Genomic DNA, 24,015 nt, shown 5'->3' on the forward strand with positions numbered 1-24,015 from the left:
AGAGAAGAACTCGGTTGAGTGAATGCATCATGAGGCAGAACTCTAGTAGATATAAAAAGGCTAATTATCTCTGCCGTCCTGCGTTATGGAAAATATGTGAGCAAGGGGAAAGGAGCTAGTGCAGAAAGAAGATCTCATTGTCAACTGCATTAGATACAGCACTGAAATCATGGCATGCAACTTTAAGCACCAGCCCCAAAGACTTTTCATTCAACTTCCAGGCAGCTTTTTAATGACTGCTGACATTTGGTGAGTACAATACAATTCAACTTAATGGTTGCAGGATTGATTAAAATAGAAGTAGGAAAATTCAGGAGGGAATTAACTTATGGATAAGATTATTTTTTTTTATTCTCAATATGAACACTTTTTGTTTTGATCCACACCCACTTATTGGTTATTCATAATAACCAAGTTGGAAGGGACCTTGAAGGTCTTTTAGTCCAACCCGCTGCTCTAATAGGAAACCCTATACCATTTCAGACAAATGGTTGTCCAATCTCTTCTTAAAAACCTCCAGTGTTGGAGCATCCACAATTTCTGGAGGCAAAATGTTCCACTGAGTAATTGTTCTCACTGCCATGAAACTTCTCCTTAGTTCTAGATTGGTTCTCTCCTTGATGAGTTTCCATCCACTGCTTTTTGTTCTGCTTTCAGGTGCCTTGGAGAATAGGTTGACCTCCCTATACACACAGACAAATACTTCTTTGTGGCAGCCCCACAGATTCTGATCACATGAATCCTTAACTCTGCTAGGCAATTAATTCTTAACTCCCAATCTCTCCCAGAAAAGTAATGTATCTATGGCTTAAATAATATAGATCATAGAAAGTTGTTCTTTGCACACAAGATTACTGCTTCATTTAGCTTAATAGAGATGTGCAAAATTCATTAATCCAGAAAAAGAACATTCTCCTTACTTTCAGAGAATTCTGTTTGCCTCTAGATCATACCCTTCTGGGGAGGGGGGGGGCATTCAATTGTTCTGAAATGTCAATCATCTGAATTCAAGGTGATCTGGCAGATGGGCCAGCCCTCAGCAGTCTCTTTCATCCAAAATATCACATCTAAAACATCTCAAACCACTTCTGGTTTAGAGGATTTACTTCTGGAAGCCGCCAATTATCTCCAGAACAAAATGACTTGGAATTGATTTGACAGTCTGGAGAGGAATGGATCATTCTGGCCCATGACTGACAAATATTGCACACTCCTGTTGTCTAAGACGACCACCCATTGTCTTCAGGATTTCCCATCCATACTTGGAGAGTCAGAAAACTGAACCTGAGACCATCTGTATTTTGGCACTGTGAAAAGCACAGTTGATTTTGAACTTAAAAGCACTTTAGAAAACAATCTCTTCCCACGTTTTCTATATATTGGAAAAAGAAAGGAAGGGTTTTTGATTTGAGACTTGGCAAAAATTGTTGTTTAATTGAAGACGGGGAAGAAATTGTTATGAGTTCCAGGATCCTTGTTCCCTCTTTCCCCACCATTAAAATGCAATTAAGAGCACAGAATTCAAGCATTGTATGTAAAAAATGAAAAGTATATAGCGTTCCAACATTAGTGTAATATAGTATATCATCACATTGAGCATACAAAGAAATAACATCTCTGTTTCTCTTCCACCCCTTTAATTTAATAGTTACTTAATTGTTTGCAAAAGACAAGTTGGGAAATTAATAGCATTACTTGCAATCCTATCTAGGTAACTTGAAAGCTTTGTATAAATAGGGACATGAATAACAGAACAGAATAATGGAATAACAGAGTTGGAAGGGATCTTGGAGGTCTTCTAGTCCAAACCCCTGCACTGCAGGAGACTCTATACCAGGGGTAGGCAACCTTGGCTCTTTTATGACTCATGGACGTCAACTCCCAGAATTCCTGAGCCAGCATGGCTGGTTCAGAAATTCTGGGAGTTGACGTCCACGAGTCATAAAAGAGCCAAGGTTGCCTACCCCCTGCCCTATACCATTCCAAACAAATGACTGTCCAATCTCTTCTTAAAAACTTCCAGTGTTGGAGCAACCACAACTTCTGAAGGCAAGCCATTCCACTGATTAAGTGCTGTCACCATCAAGAAAGTTCTAGATTGGTTCTCTCCTTGATTCCTTTCCACACACTGCTTCTTGTCCTGCTTTCAAGTGCTTTGGAATGAAGGTAACATGAGATTTGAGAGTCCAAGCATATCCATGGCTTTGAAGTGGCATATAAATGTTATAAATAAATACATTTTGGAGATTCATTAGATTTATATCCCATATGTTCTCTAGGAACAAATGTGAGCTTGCAAAACAGTGTCCTTTCATTGTATTCCCATAACAGTAATCCAGTGAATTGAGTGGGATTGGCCCAGTCACCCAGCCAAATTCCATAGCTGAGACAGGATTTGAAGTTGGTTTTCTCTTAATCTAACGCCTTAAACCCTATATGAACTTCAATAAGATTTTGCAACTTAGTAAGGATTCATTGACTGACTGCACTATCAACATTGCTCTTTAGTTTTCTTGACTGAAAACCTACATGCTAGGCCAGCAGTGGGAACTTCTGATCCCTTCCAGATGTTCCTGGATTACAGCATCTTATAGCCCAGCCATCATGGCCAAAGTGTAGAAAGGAAATTGGAAGATGTATTTCAATATTAGATAGATGGCTACAAGATCCCTTCTTATTCCTATTTCAAGACTGCATAATTTCATAATCTCAAGTGCCACTTGAGACTTGGCATTCCAATGGTCATATCTGAAAAGTCGGTGGAAATAGGATTCTTTTTTTTTGTTTGTTTGCTATATTTATATCCCAAAAACTAGTTTGGTCTAGTACAGGGGTAGGCAACCTTGGTTCATTTATGATTCCATGCTGGCTCAGGAATTCTGGGAGCTAGAAGTCCACGAGTCATAAAAGAGCCAAGGTTGCCTACCCCTGGTCTAGTAGTTAAAGGTGCTGGACTACATGCTGAGGAATTGTGAGTTCTAATTCTGCCTTAAGCATAAAAGCCAACTGGATAACATTGGGCCAGTCCTTCTCTCAACCCTAGAAAGAAAGCAGAGACAAATCATTTCTGAAAAGCATAGCCAAGAAAACTGCATTGCCAAGAAAACTATAGTGATTAGGAGTTTGAACTGACTTTAAGGACCATTACTTATTTCCCAGTGAGTGTGATTTAAACCCCCAATTTTACCCCTTAAGCTGCATCCCCAGCTCCATAACAACAACAACAAAAGCCTATGGGAGAAGGGGATTGTATATAGACTGGAGGATACAAAATGAATATTGCTGGGACTCATGCAATCCACACATTGCTCCTATGTTGTACATGAAAATATCCCCAGATAAAAGAATAATTCCTTGGACAGAAAAAGGGACCAATAAGCAAGTACTAGAGTGCATAACACCAGACATGTCACTGGAAGGCAAAATCACAAAACTATATCTCACTTATTTTGGCCATGTCATGTGGGGGAATTCACTGGAGAAAACAATTATGTAGGGAAAAATTAGCAGTAAAAGGAAACCAGGCCACCAAAGAACATGGTGGGTGGACACTATCAAAGCTGACACCAGTCAGAACATAGAACAATCCAAAAAAGTATTGCAAGATTGGAAGATGTGGATAGACCTGGCCCTTAGAATTGCGAAGAGTCAGACATGTTTAAATGGATAACTTCATCATCACCAAAACAATTATTCTACCCCCACTCTACCTGATGAGTTGCTGTTCCCCATTTACAAAAGGAAAGAGCATACCATTAAAAAGCACAATTTTGAGAGGAACTGCTCATTAAAGCTTGCTTCTTTATACTTTGCATTTAGCTCAAATATAATTGCAGTGCTGCATGAGCTGGTATGGATTGCTAATATGTTGGTAATTGAAAAGAAGCAGGACAAGTAAATAAGAATGTGGTCACTATTAAATTCCTAGCCAAGCAAAACTTTTAATTCGGCTGAAACATTAACGCATTTCATTGGTGGTATGAAAGATAGGATAAAATCTTTCCTATTTTACAGACCAGGGATCTGAACCCAAGAAACAATGATACACCACTAAGCCAAAATAATACAGCTATACCAGAAATAAGCTCAAGAAAATAACATTTGGGGGGGGGGGAACTTCCAATGCAAAGTCAAGGGAGAGTGAAACTGCCAGGCCTTCTAAACCCCAAAACTCAAAAAGCCAGCAATTCTTATTCCCTATATACTCCAAAATCCTCAACCCCTTTTGCAGTTAACTTCATTAGGAAAACATAGTGAATTAAGTTGTGGATGCAGTACCCGGCTCTCTATCCCTCTTCCTGTTGATAGCTCTGTGCTGTTTTAATGCGGTTCATTTTAGCACAAATGTCCAATGACGGCAGAAAATATTTCCAAGATTAGCTGATATTGAAACTGAAAGCTTTAAGAAGTCATTAGTCAGTCAAGGGTCTCGGACTGAAATCACATTTTAATGCCTAAAAATGAGCATCTTTAAAAACTCCAATGCCTGTAACATTTAATTTTCTGTATAATGTGCCATTCAAAAAGATGGAGAGACACAGCAATGTTATTGTCCATTGGCTGTTAACAACAAAATGACCATTATGACAATGACAATACTATTCTTCATACTCCATCTCGGCTTCATCCCAACAGATCAAATTCATTCTTGGGAATCAAGCAAGAAGGAGCTCACATCTCGTGCTCCAAATCAGGGCAAAGTTGACAGACAGGACAACAGCATCAACTCTAAAGCTCTCCGCTGAAACTAAATAATGCTGAAGCAACACCTGTCTTGGAATGTCCTCTGTGGTTCCTGCTAATTTGGATATTTTAAACTTTAATTCAATGAGTACTTATTAAAATCTTTAAGTCTGGATTATTCTCAAGCTCTTAACCTTTGCCTAAAACTAGAAGAAATTTCCTTTTTCCAATGTCCTTTTAGAAAAAAAAAAACCTAATTAAAAAGAAAGGAAATAGGTTGCAAGAATTTCAATGGTTGAAAATATTTCCCAACATATAGCTGATATATTCCCAACAAATATTGGGATAGAATCTTTCTCCCCCTTCCCTTTTTATACTTCCTTACTATGAACTGATTAACTTTATTTATTTATAGCATTTATATAACTGATGGAGCTTGTAGGTAGAGATTTGTATAACTGTCTGCAGGTTCTTTAACAGTCAGGAAATTGATCACTATGGTCATATAGCTCTTTATCTATGTGGTAAATTAAAAGTGTTACTTGAATGTGAAGATTAATTATCTCCTTTGTAGGGCAAATGATAGGAATATATCCCCCAGTGGGGTGATCAATACATATTCTCAGGAATTTGAAAAATGCATTCAGACTTGCAATTTTGATGCATTAAACTGATGTATTAAACAGTTCCCATATGAGATATTAACAAAATTGGATTCCTTCATAGAATAGGAGGTTGGACAAGATGATCTAAAGGGGTCTTCTGTTATGATTTTATGAACCTTAATAATCCTATGTCAAGAATAAATTATATTCTTGATTTGGGTTGCTTGCTTAGTTGTTTTTTATGCTCAATTCTACACTCTCAGCAGAGAAAATAAATACATTTGAACACAATAGCAATTTTCTAATTACACAATGTTTTTTAGTAAAAAAAAAAAAAGCACATACTGATCAAAAATCCAAAACATAAAAAGCAAATTTAGACCATAATAGTTCTCTGCTTTGGGTCATTAACTAAAATCCATCAGTTAGGATGCATTTAAATAAGGTGCTATTTAAGAGATTCAGCCTTTTAATCTTATAGCTTTGATTTATTCAACTATTTTTTTCAGGATTATATTCCAACCAGTTTTGACTGGATTATATCAAACAATAAATACATTAAAATAAAATCACGGTCTTTAAAAACAGTCTCATATACAATGAATTGCAATAATCCAGCTGTGAGGTGACAGGGTAGGAATTAAGTGTACACAAAGCTCCCTGATCTAGGAATGGGTGTAATTGGCACCCCATCTATAATGTACAAATTTGACCATAAGAAGCAGAAGTTTTGAGTCCAATAGGACCCCCCACACACACCAAATTGCAAGCCAGCTCCCTTATGGGTAGCACAACTCCATCCAAAGCTAAAGATGATTATTCAGTGGGTTTAGTTGGCCTTTGAATCTACACAACTTTGCCAAGGCTCAGTCTGTCCCATTGTCCAATTGTAACATAGCCAGTGTTTCAATTTGGGTTGTTTTGTTTTAAAGTCAAACCAAAACTTATTTCCATCTCAATTATGAGACATAGACGTATGCACTGCATCTGCATAAATCACCACAGATACTAAAAGATTAATAAACACAGGATTCTATTTACACATGTGAACGCGACTCTCTCGTCTTCATTGCCATATCAAACTGCAAAATAACAATCACTGTGGAGTGAATAAGATGATGCAGTGGTTAAAATGCAGTATTGCAGGTTAACTCTGCTGACTGCCAGGAGTTTGATTCTGACCAGTTCAAGGTTGACTCAGTCTTTCATCCTTTTGAGGTCGGTAAAATGAGGACCCAGATTGTTGGGGGGGAGAATATGCTGACTCTGTAAACTGCTTAGAGAGTGCTACAAAGAGAATGGTATATAAGTCTAAATACTATTGCTATTGCTATAAGAAAACCTATAATAATAAGGGAGACTCTGTAAATCCATTGAATACCCAGCCTCATTATGGAAAAACTGCTGAGGAAAAAAGACATTGCCAATTTTAAAAAGAAGAAGATTCTACTTCTTTAGAAAAGACAATGAGGCAACAGCTAAAGCAACTGACAATACTGATGACAGATGCTTTTTATAGTGAATGGAGGTGAAGGAATGACACATAAAACTGGATGTTCTATCAGTGACTGAACAGTGATGTTCATGGAAGAAATGCAATTAAAATCATTTTAATGCAATAGTAAGAACTCACACTGTGACGGTAGAAAGGATCTACTTTTGTAGGATATTTGTCAAACTGTAAAAGGATTGAAATACAAACTCATTACATGTGTCAGGGGAAATCCTTTCATTTCATGAAGAGTTTTGAATGTTATCCTATCTAACAGTTCAGCAATCAGTTCTTAGATATTTTATAGATATTGATGGAGGTTAGAAAGATAATAAACTCAAGATGGTAGCCATAGTCACAGTATCAAAGACCCATCTTTTTATGTATATTTTATGAGGCACATTAAAAAAGAACAGGGCTTCAGTTGCCAGTTGTGGTCCCTGTCTTGATTTTTTTTAATGCTTCACACACATACAAACACAAACCCTACCTAAGATGCCCCTCAATATAAACCACATCAGAAAACATTTTAAAAAACCCATAATATCCCTGGAGATAAGAAGGATCAGGAATCAACAGTCATAAAGAAAAACAGATCAAGGAAAACATAGGTAATAAAATTTCAGATATTAAATAAAACAAGCAAGGATTAGACATTCTGTTGCTCTTTCACCTTAACATTTCAACCCTCACTCATCATTTTACAGCATCTTCAATTTTGCTGGATTTGGTTTAGGATAGGGGCAGACAACCTTGGCTCTTTTATGACTCGTGGACTTCAACTCCCAGAATTCCTGAGCCAGCATGGCTCAGCATGGAAACCTCTCCTTTTCTCCTCAGCATGGCTGGCTCAGGAATTCTGGGAGTTGAAATCCACAATTCATAAAAGAGCCAAGGTTGCCTAGCCTTGGTTTAGGGAGACAGTGAGTAGGTTTTTGGTTTTTTTAAAATAGTAACAGTAATGGTAATAGCAGTAGTACAAGTAGTCCTTGACTTACAATAGTTCATTTAGTGACCATTCAAAGTTAAACGGCATTGAAAAAAGTGACTTATAACCATTTTCCACTCTTATAACCATTGCAGCATCTCCATAGTCACGTGATCAAAATTCAGAGGTTTGACAACTGACTCATGATTATGATAGTTGCAGCGTCCCGGGGTCATGTGATCCCCTTTTGTGACCTCCTGACAAGCAAACTCAATGGGGGAAGCCAGATTCACCGTCTTAACTAACTTAACAACTGCAATGATTCCCTTAACAATTGTGGCATGAATGGTCATAAAAGGGGGCAAAATTCACTTAACAAATGTCTCACTTAACAACATATATTTTGGGCTCAGTTGTGGTTGTAAGTCAAGGACTATCTATAGTAATAGTGTTGAGATTGAAAATTCTACCCAGTCTGCTAACATCTATCTGCTATTTCTCAGTCGTCTCTGTGATAATTCTAATTCTGTTAGCGCTAATCCAAATGGAGTTTCTGATCAGAGTGATAAAATTGGGGGGTGATTTATTATTCATTTAAATTTAATAATCTATATGCAATTTAAATTTAGTAATTTGTTAAATATGTATGCTGCCTGACTCTCAACAATAGAATGATAGAGATAGACACAGAGATAGATTAGGGCCTAAATACGGAAATACCACAACTGAGAACTTTCTAGCTTTTAAGTAATACCATAGAATAAAGCAGAGTGAAAGAAAGAAGACTGACAATTCACTCATTTCTTTTCCCCTAGAGTTTCAGATCTATTTAAATCTTTATTTAAGGCAATAAAGATGTGATGCCAGCAGATTCAGGTTATTTTCCCACTGATCTTTATATAAAGACACTTTGTTGTTGTTACTTGCGAAGTCGTGTCCGACCCATCGCGACCCCATGGACAACGTTCCTCCAGGTCTTCCTGTCCTCTACCATCTTCTGGAGTCCATTCAAATTCACACCTACTGCTTCAGTGACTCCATCCAGCCATCTCATTCTCTGTCTTCCCCTTCTTCTATTGCCCTCAATCTTTCCCAGCATTAGGCCCTTCTCCAGTGAGTCCTTCCTTCTCATTAGGTGGCCAAAGTACTTGAGTTTCAACTTCAGGATCTGTCCTTCTAAAGAGCAGTCGGGGTTGATCTCTTCTAGGACTGACCGGTTTGAACGCCTTCAGTCCAAGGGACTCGCAGGAGTCTTCTCCAGCACCATAGTTCAAAGGCCTCAATTCTTTTGCGCTCAGCCTTTCTTATGGTCCAACTTTCACAGCCATACATTGCAACTGGGAAAACCATGGCCTGGACTATATGCACTTTTGTTGGCAGGGTGATGTCTCTGCTTTTTAGAATGCTGTCTAGATTTGCCATAGCTTTCCTCCCCATGAGCAAGCGTCTTTTAATTTCTTGGCTGCAGTCTCCATCTGAGGTGATCTTGGAGCCCAGAAAAATAAAATCTGTCACTACCTCCATTTCTTCCCCATCTATTTGCCAGGAATTGAGAGGCCCGGATGCCATGATTTTGGTTTTCTTAATGTTGAGTTTCAAGCCAACTTTTGCACTCTCTTTCTTCACCCGCATCAAGAGGCTCTTTAGTTCCTCTTCACTTTCTGCCATTAGAGTGGTATCATCTGCATATTTTAGGTTGTTGATATTTCTCCCGGCAATCTTAATTCCAACTTTTGATTCATCTAGCCCTGCCTTTCTCATGATGTGCTCTAAAGACACTAGATTACATCATTTCCAAATTGTTGCATTCCCATGTTCTCTATATTAGCCTTTTTTTTTTTAACCAAGTCTGAATTATGGGATGACAATGAAATAGAACAGTGGCCTCAGGTTGGGATATGAAATTGTTGCTTTTGTGCCTTTAATTGTACCTTTAATTAAAAGCATCCAGGTTTAATTTTGACCTATCCACTGTGGATCGATGGTTACTGATGAGCTGGTATTGAGTTTAAGTATTGTAGGACAATCCCAGATGGTGGCAAAAATCCAGATGGCCACAAGATCGCAGCAGATACAGAAAATATTAGTTCTTGGCTGCCATGTAAGTGGCAAATATCCCTAAAGTATTAGTTACCTACTACTCATCAACATGTATACTATTACTATTACAATATAACAAATACCTCTATTTTGTTCTAAAAGAAAGGCACCATATGGATAAAAGAAAGGCACTTATTAAAGTCTCTCATTTACAACAAATATTATAGAAGCAAGGAAAATTTTAAGATGTTGATTAAATAGCCAGAAATTTCCTACAGAAAACTTTCAACAGACATCAAAAATGATACTTGTTCAACGAGATTTTCCTCATGCTCATTATCAGAGAAGCTAGGAATACATAGGATATAATTTAGCTATGCAGGCAATGGAAACTTCAGCTCTGGAACCAAATTACTGCCATGAAATATCAAGGCAATTCTATGGGGCATTTTTATAGTGTTATCCTAATTGTCCTGAGATATTTACTTGTGTTAATGCTAGCATTACTTGTTCTTTTGGTTTTCATTCTCTATTCGTCACCTAGATCCACAGTTGTGAGATATATAACTAACTATTTTTCTCTGCACATCCGTGTGACTGATGTTCTCATGATTCCAAAAAGGAAAGGTTAACTTACTTATTAAATTAGGAATACCAGATCTGGGCTGCAGGATCTATATACATAGAATCCCTTTACCCCAAGCCCCCTCCCCACTGCAACAGGGAACTGTCCGGAGACTTTCAGCCTTTTCTCCCATGACTCCACAAAGATCTTTGCTGTTGTGATTATTATTTGTAGCTGTCACAATATACTTTGCAACAAAAAAAGGTTGCGCGCTACTTATCCTCACATTTCTGCCTGGATTACGCACCATGGGAGGTGCTGGCGTTGGCATGATGGCTGTTGGTGGGAGGGCGTGAGGAAAAGGCGTGAAGGTGTGCTGGTGCGTGTGTTGGTGCGTGTGCTGGTGTTGGTGTTGGTGCTGGTGGAACTCCGTCCTCAAGTAGGGTGGTGGGCCTAGCGAGGCGCCACGATCGGCGCTCTGGGAAGCCAGGAACCGAGTGTTCAGCTCCTGGCGGAGAAGATCTTGCTCTGGAAAGGAAGACAATATCATGAAAGTCTCTCCCTTCCTCCTTTACGTCATCTTATGCATCACTCCAATCATCCCAAACTCTGAACAACATGCCTGCCTAATTCTGCAAAGAAGGTTAAAAGTATGTATCGGAATCTATAAAATAACAATAAAGGACAAGGCAACTCACAAGGAATAATATGAGAAATGCAATCTATCTCCCCCCCCCCCAAAAAAAAAATCTGTTGAAAAGTCAGGAGACTGTATGGATCTCAGTAGGGATGTTATTTCAAGGTCCTCAAAAGAAGAAGACCTGTCCCCCCCATTTCCTCAGTGTAAGGATTCAAAGTGAGCCTCTTCAATCTTATGATATTGAGTGGGTAAAAACAACTGGGAGAAGGCCAACCCAAACGTAGCCAAGAGCTGGGCCATCTTCTTTCCACTGAGTTCTCCTTATTGCCCAGAGAATAATGTAGATATGTGTGGATGAGCTCCTGTTTTGTTCATGCAAGGTAAGGGTCATACATGGGAGGTCAATGACACCAAAAAGCATGAACCGGGCAATCAAAGCCCTGAGTCTTTTTACACTTGTGAGATATGAGGAAGGAAGGAAGGAAGGAAGGAAGGAAGGAAGGAAATTCAAATAGCTCCATATTTTATATTTTATGAAATAATTGTTTCCTTCTTTCCTTCCCTCTTCTTGATGAACTTTGAAGTTCCTTCATAAAATATGTCCTAGCTCAGAGGTCCTGGTGCCATGGAGAAAGATTTTTCTGCAGACCAGAGGGGATGTGGTTTTGAATACTGCCTGCATCCCGAGGATGGAGCTTTGCTTGTTTGTGCAGCCCACTTGCTGGCATGCTGCGGACCAGTGCCGGTCCACAGACCGGGGATTGGGGACCCCTGTCCCAGCTCAATAAAATCTATTTGTACCAATTTAAACCTGTTTCCTTTGCAAGATGCTGATACCTTGACTAAAACAAGCAAAGAAACTAGCATTTGACCCAGCAAGTTACACTTTCTTCCTGACCTGAGTAAGCAGTGCCAGCAGGATGACCTGGAACTTGTAAGGTCCCCGATGTCAGAGGAGGAGGAGGAGGTAATGCCGTGGGAGGGGCAAACATATTGGGGTGGTGGGTGTGGGTAGAAGGCTGGAGGGCAGGTGTGAAATTATGGAGAGGGCTGTGATTGGGTAAAGAGAGAGGGAAGGGGGATGCTGAAGGATGGTGAGCTATGGGTGGAGGAGGCAGAGGAGGAGGAGGGGGCTGGCTTTTGGCTGGGGTGCTGCTTCTGCTGCTGCTATTTGTGGGAAAGAGGCAGAAAAGAAGAGGTTAGCAAATGCACAAAAAAGGAGTTACTAAGCAAGGAAAGGCAGAGCCCCAAGCCCTCCCATTGCTGCAAAGAGAGAACAGGTCTCCTTCCCAAAATACAGGTAGTCCTCGACTTACAACAATTTGTTTAGTGACCATTCAAAGTTACAACGGCATTGAAAAAAGTGACTTATGACCATTTTTCACACTTACAACCTTTGCAGCATCCCCAAGGTCATGTGATCAAAATTCAGACACTTGCCAACTGGCTCATATTTACGGTGGTTGCAGTATCCCGGGGGTCATGTGATCACTTTCTGCGACCTTCTGACAAGCAAAGTCAATGGGGGAAGCCAGAGTCACTTAACAACCGTGTTACTAACTGAACAACTGCAGTGATTCAGTGTAGCAAAATGGGGCAAAACTCACATAACAAATGTCTCACTTACCAACAGAAATTTAAGCTCAATTGTGGTCGTAAGACAAGAGCTACCTGTATTCTCCTCATCAGATCAGAACCACCTAATCCAGTGACGGCGAACCTATGACACACGTGTCAAAGGTGACATGCCACAATGTTTTGAGTGACGCGCCAGCCTTCACCAACACCTGGCAATAACTATTCTCAAAAGCACACCCTGTTCTCACACAACTTTCAGAGGCTGTGGAAAGCATGTGAGAATGGGGTGTGTTCTCGCACGGCATTCGAAAATTGTATAAGAATGGGGCATGATTTTGCACAGTTTTTGAAGGTTTAAGAGGCTGTGCCTTCTCCAAACTGTTTCAAGAACAAATGCCTTGTGTGATTGACAATGGCCTTGACTAGGCTACAGGGCCTGACAACTGAAGGAGAAGACTGCCTGAAATTAGGTCATGCAGCAGTTCCTGGGGAGCATTGGGCTGGGAGGGGGGGCAAATTGTGCCATTCCCCAAGGTTCACATGGCACAAAGCAGCCTTTTGTGTGTGGCAGCAGTGTCACAAGGGTTAAAATAAAAGTATGGTCCTTCACTTCAGGCCTGTCTTGGCATTGCCACTGAGATGGCCTAGATCAGTGATTCTCAACCTTGACAATTTTAAGGCATGTGGACTTCAACTCCCAGAATTCCACAGCCAGCATTGCTGGCTGTGGAATTCTGGGAGTTGAAGTCTACATGTCTTAAAATTGTCAAGGTTGAGAAACACTGGCCTAGATGGAGGAGGGAGAGGTGAGAGAGAATTGTTTCTCTTTTGTTTGGGAGAGGGTGTGACACACCGGCAGTGCCAAGTTGGCACTTTCCCAATTTTTGACACACCAAGTCCAAAGGCTCACCATCATTGGCCTAATCTGTTGTCGATGAAAAATGGCCTGAGGTTCCCTCATACCAACTGTCCTGATGGAAAGTAGGATTTAGAGTAAATGCAAATTTGCCATCTCTTGGGACAGATTATTATATATTTTTTATTTTTATTTATTAAATTTGTTTGCCGCCCATCTTATCACCAGATGACTCCGATTATGGCTGGACTTCTCCTTTTTGCTAAAAGCTTGGTTCAAGCCTGGTTGGCTTACAAACCATCCTGCCTTTGCTTCCACAAAACACCAAGCCATGCACCTTGGTCCTTTTATGACTTGTGGACTTCAGCTCCCAGAATTCCTCAGTCAGACATGGGAATTGAAGTCCAGAAGTCATAAAAGGACCAAGTTTGAAGACCCCTGCCATGCACCAGGTTTTATAAGCTGTAGTGGCTAGGTTCAGGCAATAAAGTAAGCCAAGGGACTGGGTGGACACTTGAGCAATTTTGAGAGCATGATATAGCCGTTCTCACAAAATGGCTGCCTTGATGGATATGACCAGTCCCCAGACACTCAGTTATCAGAATGTCAAACTAAGACCTTCCCCAGCAGGCATTTAATCTCCTCACCTTATCTGACTTTTTCTAGGCAGAAGGACCATACTTGCAAAGGAAGCACAAGCCGTATTCACCTGCCATTTCTGAAGAACATCTCTTGGGTTTATGTGAAGCCCAGACATTTTATTGGAAATGCACATGGATAAAAGCTGATACTGAGCCATATGTCAGCTTCCCCTTTATTTATTTTTAATTTAAAAAAAAGCTAAAAAGCTAAAATTGAGGAGCGCAAGGACTTGATAGAGGCTGTGGGAGATATTGCTGCACATCTCTGAGTTTCTTTAGCAGAAGCATGATGAATCCAGCCCAATTATTTAGAGCTTTATTTTCTTGTCTGATTAACAACCTCTCCCTAACACTTGACACAGCAATAGCCTTGCTGTGCTTTCAGTCCTTTAAATTGCGGACAACAGTACTGGAAACTGGCACCTCTTTAGCTTTTTGTCTACTCTCAGTTTCCAGGGTTGGCCCAGAGTTTTTGAATTATGGAAGAAGATGTTATTTATACTGTTGGCTGCCTTCCAACTCTCCCACAGCACTCACCCAAATAAAGAGCCTGGCCCCTTTTCAAGAAATGTCAACATCTCTACTTTTACAACACAGTTGATGAACTGACGCTTGGAAAACGCCCAGCATGATCCTCACCTCAAACTGTTGAGGCTTAAACTGCTGCTGTTATAAGCTGACAGCTGTTGTGCAAGGCTACGGGAGGGAGGACGCAGCTGAGAAGGTGGTATGTTTGGATGGGCCGGCTGCCCAGGAGAGGGAGGTCTCGGTGGATGTTGTATTTGGGAAGGAGGAACTGTGGGAAACTGGGCCTCTTCCAAAGCTGGTTGCTTCTCTGGGCCTTCCGAATAGGAGGAGCGAGCAGGGTGGACAGCAGGTGGCTTTGGAGAACGTGCTTCTGTTGGTGGCTCCAAACGAGGTGTGACCAAAGGCTGAGAAACTTGAGGACAAAGATCCTGAGGCACAACAGGGTCAAGTGATGGCTCTTTCCCACTGTCCTGACTCTTCTCTTGGCTCCGTTCTAATCCTGATATTTTGGGGAGTGCCAAAGACCTGGCCTCTTGATCTTCATTTTCTGTTAGCGTACCAACTCCTAAGTCTGTATCTGGAAACAAAAACATCAAACACAAAAAAAATGATTGATACAACAGGGAAAACTACACCTACTCTGAAGCTACACTTTAGGCATGTTAAGTTAATGAACTAGAGTCTGACTGGTTTTCTATTAATGTTTTACATCCTGATAGAAAAACTAACCACAAAAAGCTAACCATGGAAGGTTATTTACAGTCCGACTTTTATGAGAGAAGATGAAGCATCAAAAACAACCATCACCGACTTGTTTATCAACAATAATTAACAAAATTGTCAAAGCCATAAGCAGTTTTCAAAAATACAGTACAAATATAGTAAGTAATAAAATTAAACATTACATGTGAAGAAATGTAATAAAACTCTTGTTTACAACAAGTGACTTAAAGATGAACATCAATCGTGAGAGCAGCTTAGGTTTACAGTATGGCATCAAAACAATGACAACACTCCTTCTTGTGATTATTTTTTAAGCCTCCTGAGATGACAAATTGAGATGACTCAATCCATTCAGTGCCAATAGAGCTTCAAAAGCTTTTCTAGATTATCTTCACATAAACAACACTCCTACAACAAATACCATTGGAATTAATAAACTGTGTATGACAGCCAAGCAAAGCTTTTGAAGTAGTTGAGCAGAACCTCTTAAAGGAGACTTAGAAATGGGAAATTTTACTCATGCAAGTACATTTTCTGGAACATGACTATTTGCTCATTTATTTATTCACTCACTCACAAAATCATAGCTCTGGTCAGCTTACAAGATCAAAACAACAGAAAACAATAATTTAAAAAAAGAATCCAGAAAAACAATCTCAATAAAAAATCGAAGTACCACAAATATCTGTTATGGCACCTCAAGGCCATAGAGTTTCTTTAATGCTATATTCGCCAGCAGAAAGATTGACACCAGCTCTTAAGAGCTCATTTAAATAAGTTCAAGGTGAGAACCATATGAATTGCATGGTGAATGTTGTCCTGAGGACAGATGCCATGATAGAGAAGAACCAATTGTTGGGTCCCACCAGATGGCACTTTTTAATTGATGGGACCAGGAACATGCCAAGTCTGTCAGAATGTATGGCTTGGGCAGAAGTTACAAGGGATGGGCAGTCCCTCAAATACTAATAAAGGAGAATATTTGTAGCTCAGGGTTGAAATGAGGGGTCCTTGTTGCTTTCTGAGCTTGCTTGTTTTCTTGCAGACATTTCATTACCCAATGAGGTAACATCATCACTGACCAGCACTGATGATGTTACCTAGTTTGGGTAATGAAATCTGCAAGAAAACAAGCAAGCTCCCAGAGCACCAAGGACCCCTCAGTCCCTCAAATAAGCAGGTTGATGGTCATGAAGGGCTTTATAGATGATAACCAGCACAACGAACTGTGCCTGCTAGTCTACTGATAACCAAAACAGCCCCCACAGCAGAGGTGTTACATGGACATACCATGGCACATCCATGCTACTGCATTTGGGACCAGCTATAGCTTCTGAGTGGTCTTCAAGGATAGCCCAACTAGAGCTCATTGCAATAGATATGAATGATCAAAACATATGTAATTGTCTTAAGGACCTCCCTGTTGAGGTATGGGCACCACTGACATTAATAGGTAAACTTATGCTTTTTCAATAAGCACTATAAGTCCAAAAGAGCCTCAAATTGTGCACTAGCTCTGAAATAGGAAGTGAGATTCCATTTACAGCTAAATACAGAATCACTGCAGACTCAGGCAGTCCAAACTTCCACAGCCACTCAATCTTATCAGGATTCAACTTAAAACTTTTCTTTCCCATTCAAACCCACACACAGTCTCCAGGTATTAGAACAAAGTGGAGCTATCATCTATAGTTAGTCATTGAGAGCACACTATTTACAGAATCAGCTTTCTCCATGAGATAATATATATATATATATACATACATACATACATACATACATACATACATACATACATACATACATATAAATGGCAACTATTTCAAAATCTGTACCTTGACTTACAACTATAATTGAGTCCACAATTATGGTCATAAGATGTGGTTGGTTGTTAAGTCAGGGCATCACGTGACTGGACCCAATTGTTCATTATTTTTGCACCAGTTGTTAAGCAAATTCATTTTACCCATAGGGAGGTTATTTTGCTAGAAACTGGAAGTAAATGCCAAAAACCAGCAAAAAACACTGAAAATCATAGTCACGTGAACTCAGGATGCTGCAAACAGCCATAAAAGTGATCTGGTTGACAAAGATCCAAAATGTGACCACATGATTTTGTGTGTGTGTATGTGTGCTCAAGTGTGCAGTCATTATGACTTAAAAATCAGATGGCAAGTATCTTTGGGGGGGAAGATACTTCACAACTTCAAAAAGTTGCTAAATGTGTAATCATAAGTCAAGGACTACCTGTAACTAGATTATTTTTATGAATCTATAATCCCTTAATGCGGGGTAGAATCAGGGCGACTGAATGTAGCTCAGCGTTTACTGGCTGGATGCCCTTCCTGATGCCTATGTGTGAAGTTCACAGCAGATATTTGCTCTTTATACTCTGAGAGAGAAAGATCTGTCCCTTCCTAGGGTTAAACTCTCTTTACCATTAGGCCACCAGCCATTCTACCTGTAACTAGAAATGACTAGACAAAAAAAATCTTAAGCAATTTGATGACCCTGGTCTGTTGCTTTGTTGTTTTGGCCATGCACAACTGCATTATCTACAACTCCTCCAGATCAAGACTTGGAATATCCACTGCAACTACCAAGAGATGAGAGAGAGTAAATTGCTTGTCTGGTGAAAAAGACAAAGGTTCCTGCAAGATGAGATCCACCAGACCTCAATTCCTTCTTCTTGCTGAATGCATTAAGCCTTAACAAGTGTCTTCCAGTTCAGCTATTGTAACCTGAAAAGTGATGGAGGCTGCTAAGGCTTAAAATTCTTCTCAGTTGCTGAAATCCACAAAGACAAATTGAGGGAAAGCTCTAGACTTGTTTTAGTCCCATTAGTTTTGTACACACAGAGGCGGAGAGCTGACAGGGCCTTGGCAGACCTCACAGAGTTTCTACTTTATGGCTGTCATTTTGGGTAAACATTCATTAACTCAGACAGCACTCCTGTCTTTTTCCAGACCTCAGAAGATTTGGGAGCCTCACAGCATGGAAAATCTTTGTAAAGAGCTGAGGGGAGCAGGCTTGGAAGCCCAAGTTTACTGCTCTGTGACAAATCTCTTTTTATTAAAAACATCTGAATTGGCTTGGAAATGTATCTCCAAGTCAGGAAAGAAATCCAAGTATTTAAAAACAATAATAATAAAAAATGAAGCAATACCCTCCATAGATAAAATAGCCATGAAGCCGTCATTAAAAGAAGGTTGGGTTGTACAGGTAATCCTCGATTTAGGACTACAATGTAGCCCAAATTTTTTGTTGCTAAGTGAGACAGTTGTTAATTGAATTTTGCCCCATTTTGTGACCTTTCTTACCACAGTTGTTAAGTGAATCACTGAAGTTGTTAAGTTAGTAACACAGTTGTTAAGTGAATCTGGTTTTTCCCAATCACTTTGCTTGTCGGAAAGTCGCAAAAGGTGATCACATGACCCTGGGATACTGCAACTGCCATAAATATGAGTCAGTTGCAAAGCGTCTGATTTTTTGATCACATGACCATGAGGATGCTGCAGCGGTCATTGAGTGTGAAAAAGGTTGTAAGTCACTTTTTCAGTGCTGTTGTAACTTGGAAAGGTCACTAAATGAATTGTTGTAAGTCAAGGACTACCTGTATTTTGAGTTCATAGGAATGCAAGAAGAGTCCTGGAGGAAAACTCCAGTTTCTGAGGTACACAATCATCCAACAGCTATATCTGAGGTACTCACAAGTCTGGATGAGAAGTCAAGTGTCCCTTTTTTTTAGTTACTTCCTCTTAACCACTATTAAAGGTTAATATTTCGGAGGAAATTTCAGAGGAAGTAAACACCCATAACTTCTGTTTATTTATTTGCAGGGTTTTTTACCCTAGCCAAGTCCAAAGACTCCAGGCAATTTACAAAACGGTCAGAAGATGTGCTGTACATAACTTCAACAAAGAATTTTTAAAAGGCATCCCATGGTCATAGAGTCAAATAACAAAAAAATCATCAACAAATGCCCTTGCGTCAAAACAATTTTCACGGCTCTGCATGAAAATGAGGCAAGGGCAAACTCCAGAGAATTACTGTCTTTAGAGGTGTGTTCTTTTGAACCTTTGTGGGACATGACCCTAAATATCCGTTCTCTGCTTATATAAGACTGGACAGATTCCACCTGGAAGAAGCAATCACCCAAGGAATCTGGATCTAGGTTCTCTGATGTCTTCAAAGGCAGCCCATGTAGACTTGTATTACTATAATTATAGCAAACCTTGATGTTTGAGTCACTTTCACCAGAACTTCAACAGTTTGCAACCAGGCCTAACATCTAACTTATGTACCACCTAATCAACTTAGGTGAAGGCCACTCATCCATACTTCAAAAGATGTAGTAGGTACAAAGCATGCCACTTCTTGAAGTATGGATCTGGGAAGACCTCCAATTGCAAATTTGTTTCTTCAGAGTGATGGGCTCCTACCTAGAGGAATCACAAAGGTTGTCAAGGAGCCAAGATGTTTGTGGACAAATAGTAAGTCCATCTTGCTGGAATTCAGCCTAAGTTTGTTTTTGTCCATCTAGAGTTCTAGACCTTCATAGCCTACAGACACATAGTCAGAATTTCCACAGCATCTCCAAATCGGCAAAGCAATGCATAGTTAATTAACATTGGTAAACTGATTATTCCTCTTCCTAAACCAAAGGATGATCTTCCATGAACTTGTCCAGACTTGTTTTTAAACCATTCCAATTGACTAGAATCAGTTTTTATTAACAAGGATGCTGGTAGTTAATTCCAGAGTTTATCTATGTTCTCTGTAAAAAAAAAAATATTCTGTCCATTTTGAATTTCAGTACAGATAGTCCTCAACCTACAACCACAAAATTTATGTTGCTAAGTGGGAAACTTGTTAAATGAGCTTTGCCCCATTTTAGAACTTTTCCTGCCACATTTGTTAAGTGAATCACTGCAGTTGTTAAGTTAGTAACATGGTTGTTAAGTGAATCTGGTTTCCCCATTGACTTTGCTTTGTCAGAAGGTCGCAAAAGGGGATCACATGACCCCCCCCCAGGACACTGCAACTGATATAAATATGAACCAGTTGTCAAACATCTGAATGTAACCCACTTGAGCATGAGGATGCTGCAAATGTCATAAGTGTGAAAAATGCCCATAAGTCACTTTTTCCAGTGCCATTGTAACTTCAAACAGTCATTAAATGTTGTAAGTTGTGGACTACCTGTACAGGAGGCTATTCAGTTAAAATATTGTGAAAGAGATAAAAAGATCATTCTTCCATGTCTTATACACTCTCTCTCTCTCTCTCTCTCTCTCTCTCTCTCTCTCTCTCTCTCTCTCTCTCTCTCGCTCTCTCGCTCTCTCGCTCTCTCTCTCTCTCTCTCTCATCAGTTCAAGCTCTTAAGTGTTACCTTCTGAAGGAGTGATTTTGCTATAGGTAAGAGGCAAAATGACTGCCTCTGGTAAAGAATGCCCAATAGGACCAGATTTGGTGAGGAATGGCAGATGGTCCTCCCATCTGATGTGAAAACTTTGATTTTGGCCAAAGTCCCACAACCATCTGTTGTCTTCTTAGTTCTGTTCCATCACTGGCACAAAGCTTTCAAGCCTCTGCAATTAAATTTAGCCTAATATATATTACTCCAACTGTCAGTGGATCTCTGCAGCATGGGTAAGCAACCTGCTGCCTTCTGGGTATCTGGAGTTCAACTACCACAATGGAAGTTTAAAACATCTGGAAGACATCGTGCTTAATGTCTTTCCCAGCCCTGCTAGTTGAAATCTATGGGCGGAACGACCCTTTTGTCTGCAAAGCCTGGATTTTACTGCTAAGATACAGAGATGTCCTATTTTACAGCCTCAGGGAACTGTAATTTTGAAAGAAAGATTTATGCCAAGATTGTAACAAAGCACATCTAGTCAACACTCAAATGCTTGGCTCCTCCAGAACGGGAATTGCAATTATAAACCAAAATCTGCCACACAAAAACAATAATCTATGTGCTTTGCTTGTTGACATAGCCTCTGTTGCAATGGAAATATTAAACTCCCTCCCATCAATTATGGTAATAAAATACCATGTGGGTTTCTTTTTCATCCTTTAACAAAGTTCTGTTCCATGAAAAGTGGGTTCCCCTGGGGTGCAAAGCTTTCCAAGAACATAATACCCCATTTTGCTTCTGTTTTGAATTTGTTCAACAGTCATTTGAGACTGACAGTAAATGGATAGTTGGGTTTAAGCTCCTAACTCTTTGCAACACTCTCCAGAGAAAAAGGGGAGATAAACCATCCTTGTGTTGGACAGATGCATATTTTAAACAGCTGGCTTCCTAACCACAAGAGGGCCATTTGTTCATATGCATGCAAACTGTGTAACTGCTGACTTCTAGTTTGATATGGCAATGTGCTAAATTACAATTTTAGCTCACTCCTGAGTTAAGTAGCAATCTTCTTATTTTTTTATTGCTTTATTACTTGATTGGTAAACAGAAAACATTTCCTGTCTAAATTACTAGCTAGCAGTACAAGTAGTGCTTGAGTTACAACAATTCGTTTAGTGCAGGGGTTCTCAACCTTGGCAACTTTAAGATTTATGGACTTCAACCCCCAGAATTCCTCAGCTAGCAGTGGACTTCAACCCCCAGAATTCCTCAGCCAGCAAAGCTGGCTGAGGAATTCTGGGAGTTGAAGTCCACAAGTCTTAAAGTTCCCAAGGTTGAGAACCCCTGGTTTTAGTGACTGTTCAAAGTTACAATGGCACAGAAAAAAATGGCTTATGACCGTTTTTCAGTTACAACCTCTGAAGCATCCCCATGATCGTGTGATCAAAATTCAGACCGTTGCTGTGTCTCAAGGTCGTGTGATCCTGTTTTGCGACCTTCTGACAAACAAAGTCAATGGGAAAGCCAGATTCACTTTAGAACCGTGTTACTAACTTATCATCTGCAGTGATTCGCTTAACAAGTGTGGCAAGAAAGCTTATAAAATGGGAGCAAAACTCACTTAACAAATGTCTCACTTAACAACAGACAGTTTGGGCTCAATTGTGGTTGTAAGTCGAGGACTGCCTGTATTTCTGACTTCATTGATGCATTTCCCATGGGTCAAACTTAATAAGACAAGAGAAAACAAAGATCTCCTTATTTCTTGAGGCAGAACAGCGTCCTGAGCTGGCGTCAGATTAGATGATAACTTCAGTTGACAGCTTTAATTCAGATCCAGAAGAAAAAGAAACCCAAACTGAGTTGCTTAAATATTTTTCCATGTTACACTATTGTTACAGTGTCTGAATTTAGACAATTAAAAACCTTCCTGACAACTGGAAACAGAAAACCAATTATTTAAATCCGAGATCTGATGGTTTTGATTTAGAAGTGGGAGAACTGAAACGTTTAGGGGATGAATCACATGAAACAAGGAAAATAAAACTGGAAAACACTGGTAAACAATTTAAAACAGATGTGCCAGATATTCTGAAAGTAAACATCTCTCTTCAGAATGAGGTGACCTACCTTGAGGGTCTTTATCACAGGAATGCTTTATGTTTACCTTGTTGAGCAGCTTTTGGGGGAGAGAGAGATTGTATAAATGTGGTTTTATCACTGCAGTTGCAGTATAAAGTTGTAACCGCTCACCCAATTCATTGGTTGTGAGATAACGAAGTTCTGTAGTATGGGATCATGCTCTGCTTTTCAAACAATACCCAATGCAAAATAAGTAAAAAAATAATTTTGCTCAGGTTAAACAGCTCTCAGAGTTTCATGAGCCCATCCATATTTCACTGAGGGTTCTTGGCAATAATATAAAAGTTATTTGTCACTGCTTCATTCTGAGACTTTTTATATTTCCTAACCCGGACTACAGCTCTGGGATTTTGTGGTAACCTCCTATCCATGAATTTGCCAGATCTAATCTTGTTTAGCTTTTCAAAGTTTTATTTATTTAGATTTGCTCACTTATATAAAATCAGAGGCTGCTCAATTCCAAACAGTCAGGGGAGGAAGGAACTTATGTTTTAAAAGCAAGAAGCACTTTAAGAAAGAAATCATTTATAATAACAAAAGCAACCCCCCAAGGACTCAATAGACTCTTTTCTCCCAAAACCTGGAAGAACAGACAGGTATTCAATGATTTTAGAACCCCATCAGGACAGGTGATCAGATAAGTGCTGCCTTTACTGTGCAACACAGGATAATATAGCACAGCGGTTCTCAACTTATGGGTCGCGACCCCATTTGGGGTCGATCGACCATTTCACAGGGGTCGCCAAGCAAGGCTGTCCGCCATTTTTTTCCCCTTTTCTGGTGGGTGCCTTACCTCCCTTGGGCTGGGCCAGCTGGTGGCCCAGCCGGTGGTCGGCCTCTCCGTCTCTGCCGCTTGTCAGCTACGCCTCGGCCGGCGCAGGGGGTGGCACCACGCATGCACAGCGCTCCCGGACAGGGAAATTCCTCGACTTACGACCGGTTGGGTAGTCCTCGACTTATGACCGGTTTAGTCCTTGACTTATGACTGGTTTAGTCCTCGACTTACAACCGGTTGGGGGTTGCGGCATTAAAAAGGTTGAGAACCACTGATATAGCATATAGTGTCTGCCAGAATGAAGCTAGCAGTAATGTGAGCCTTGTGGGGTAGCCCAGATAAAATCACAATCAGAAATACCACCTCTAAATTTAATGTAAGATTACAGTTACAGAATTTTGAAGATCTGAAAGTACATCTCTCTCCCCTCACCTTTCCAATCCAAGAAACTAGAGAC

At 40.0% G+C, this 24,015-nt stretch overlaps 1 protein-coding gene across 11 annotated transcripts in view; it reads right to left on the minus strand.

Annotated features, from left to right (window-relative positions):
- Positions 1-24,015, minus strand: part of AUTS2 (activator of transcription and developmental regulator AUTS2) — a 675,541-nt gene that overhangs the window by 33,792 nt on the left and 617,734 nt on the right. For 6 of the 11 annotated variants that reach the window (XM_039342037.1, XM_039342105.1, XM_039342086.1 and 3 more), the window contains 4 exons: positions 14,668-15,133; positions 11,852-12,120; positions 10,600-10,841; positions 6,922-6,966 (listed from right to left, as the gene is read on the minus strand). In XM_039342037.1, the coding sequence (XP_039197971.1) occupies positions 6,922-6,966; positions 10,600-10,841; positions 11,852-12,120; positions 14,668-15,133 (1,022 nt within the window). The remainder of the gene's footprint in view (positions 1-6,921; positions 6,967-10,599; positions 10,842-11,851; positions 12,121-14,667; positions 15,134-24,015) is intronic. The other 5 variants (XM_039342057.1, XM_039342096.1, XM_039342048.1 and 2 more) reach the window with 4 other exon arrangements.

Source organism: Crotalus tigris, unplaced genomic scaffold, assembly GCF_016545835.1.
Source record: "Crotalus tigris isolate CLP2741 ecotype Arizona unplaced genomic scaffold, ASM1654583v1 scf7180000017550.10884619, whole genome shotgun sequence".
In the NCBI taxonomy this organism is placed as follows: domain Eukaryota; kingdom Metazoa; phylum Chordata; class Lepidosauria; order Squamata; family Viperidae; genus Crotalus; species Crotalus tigris.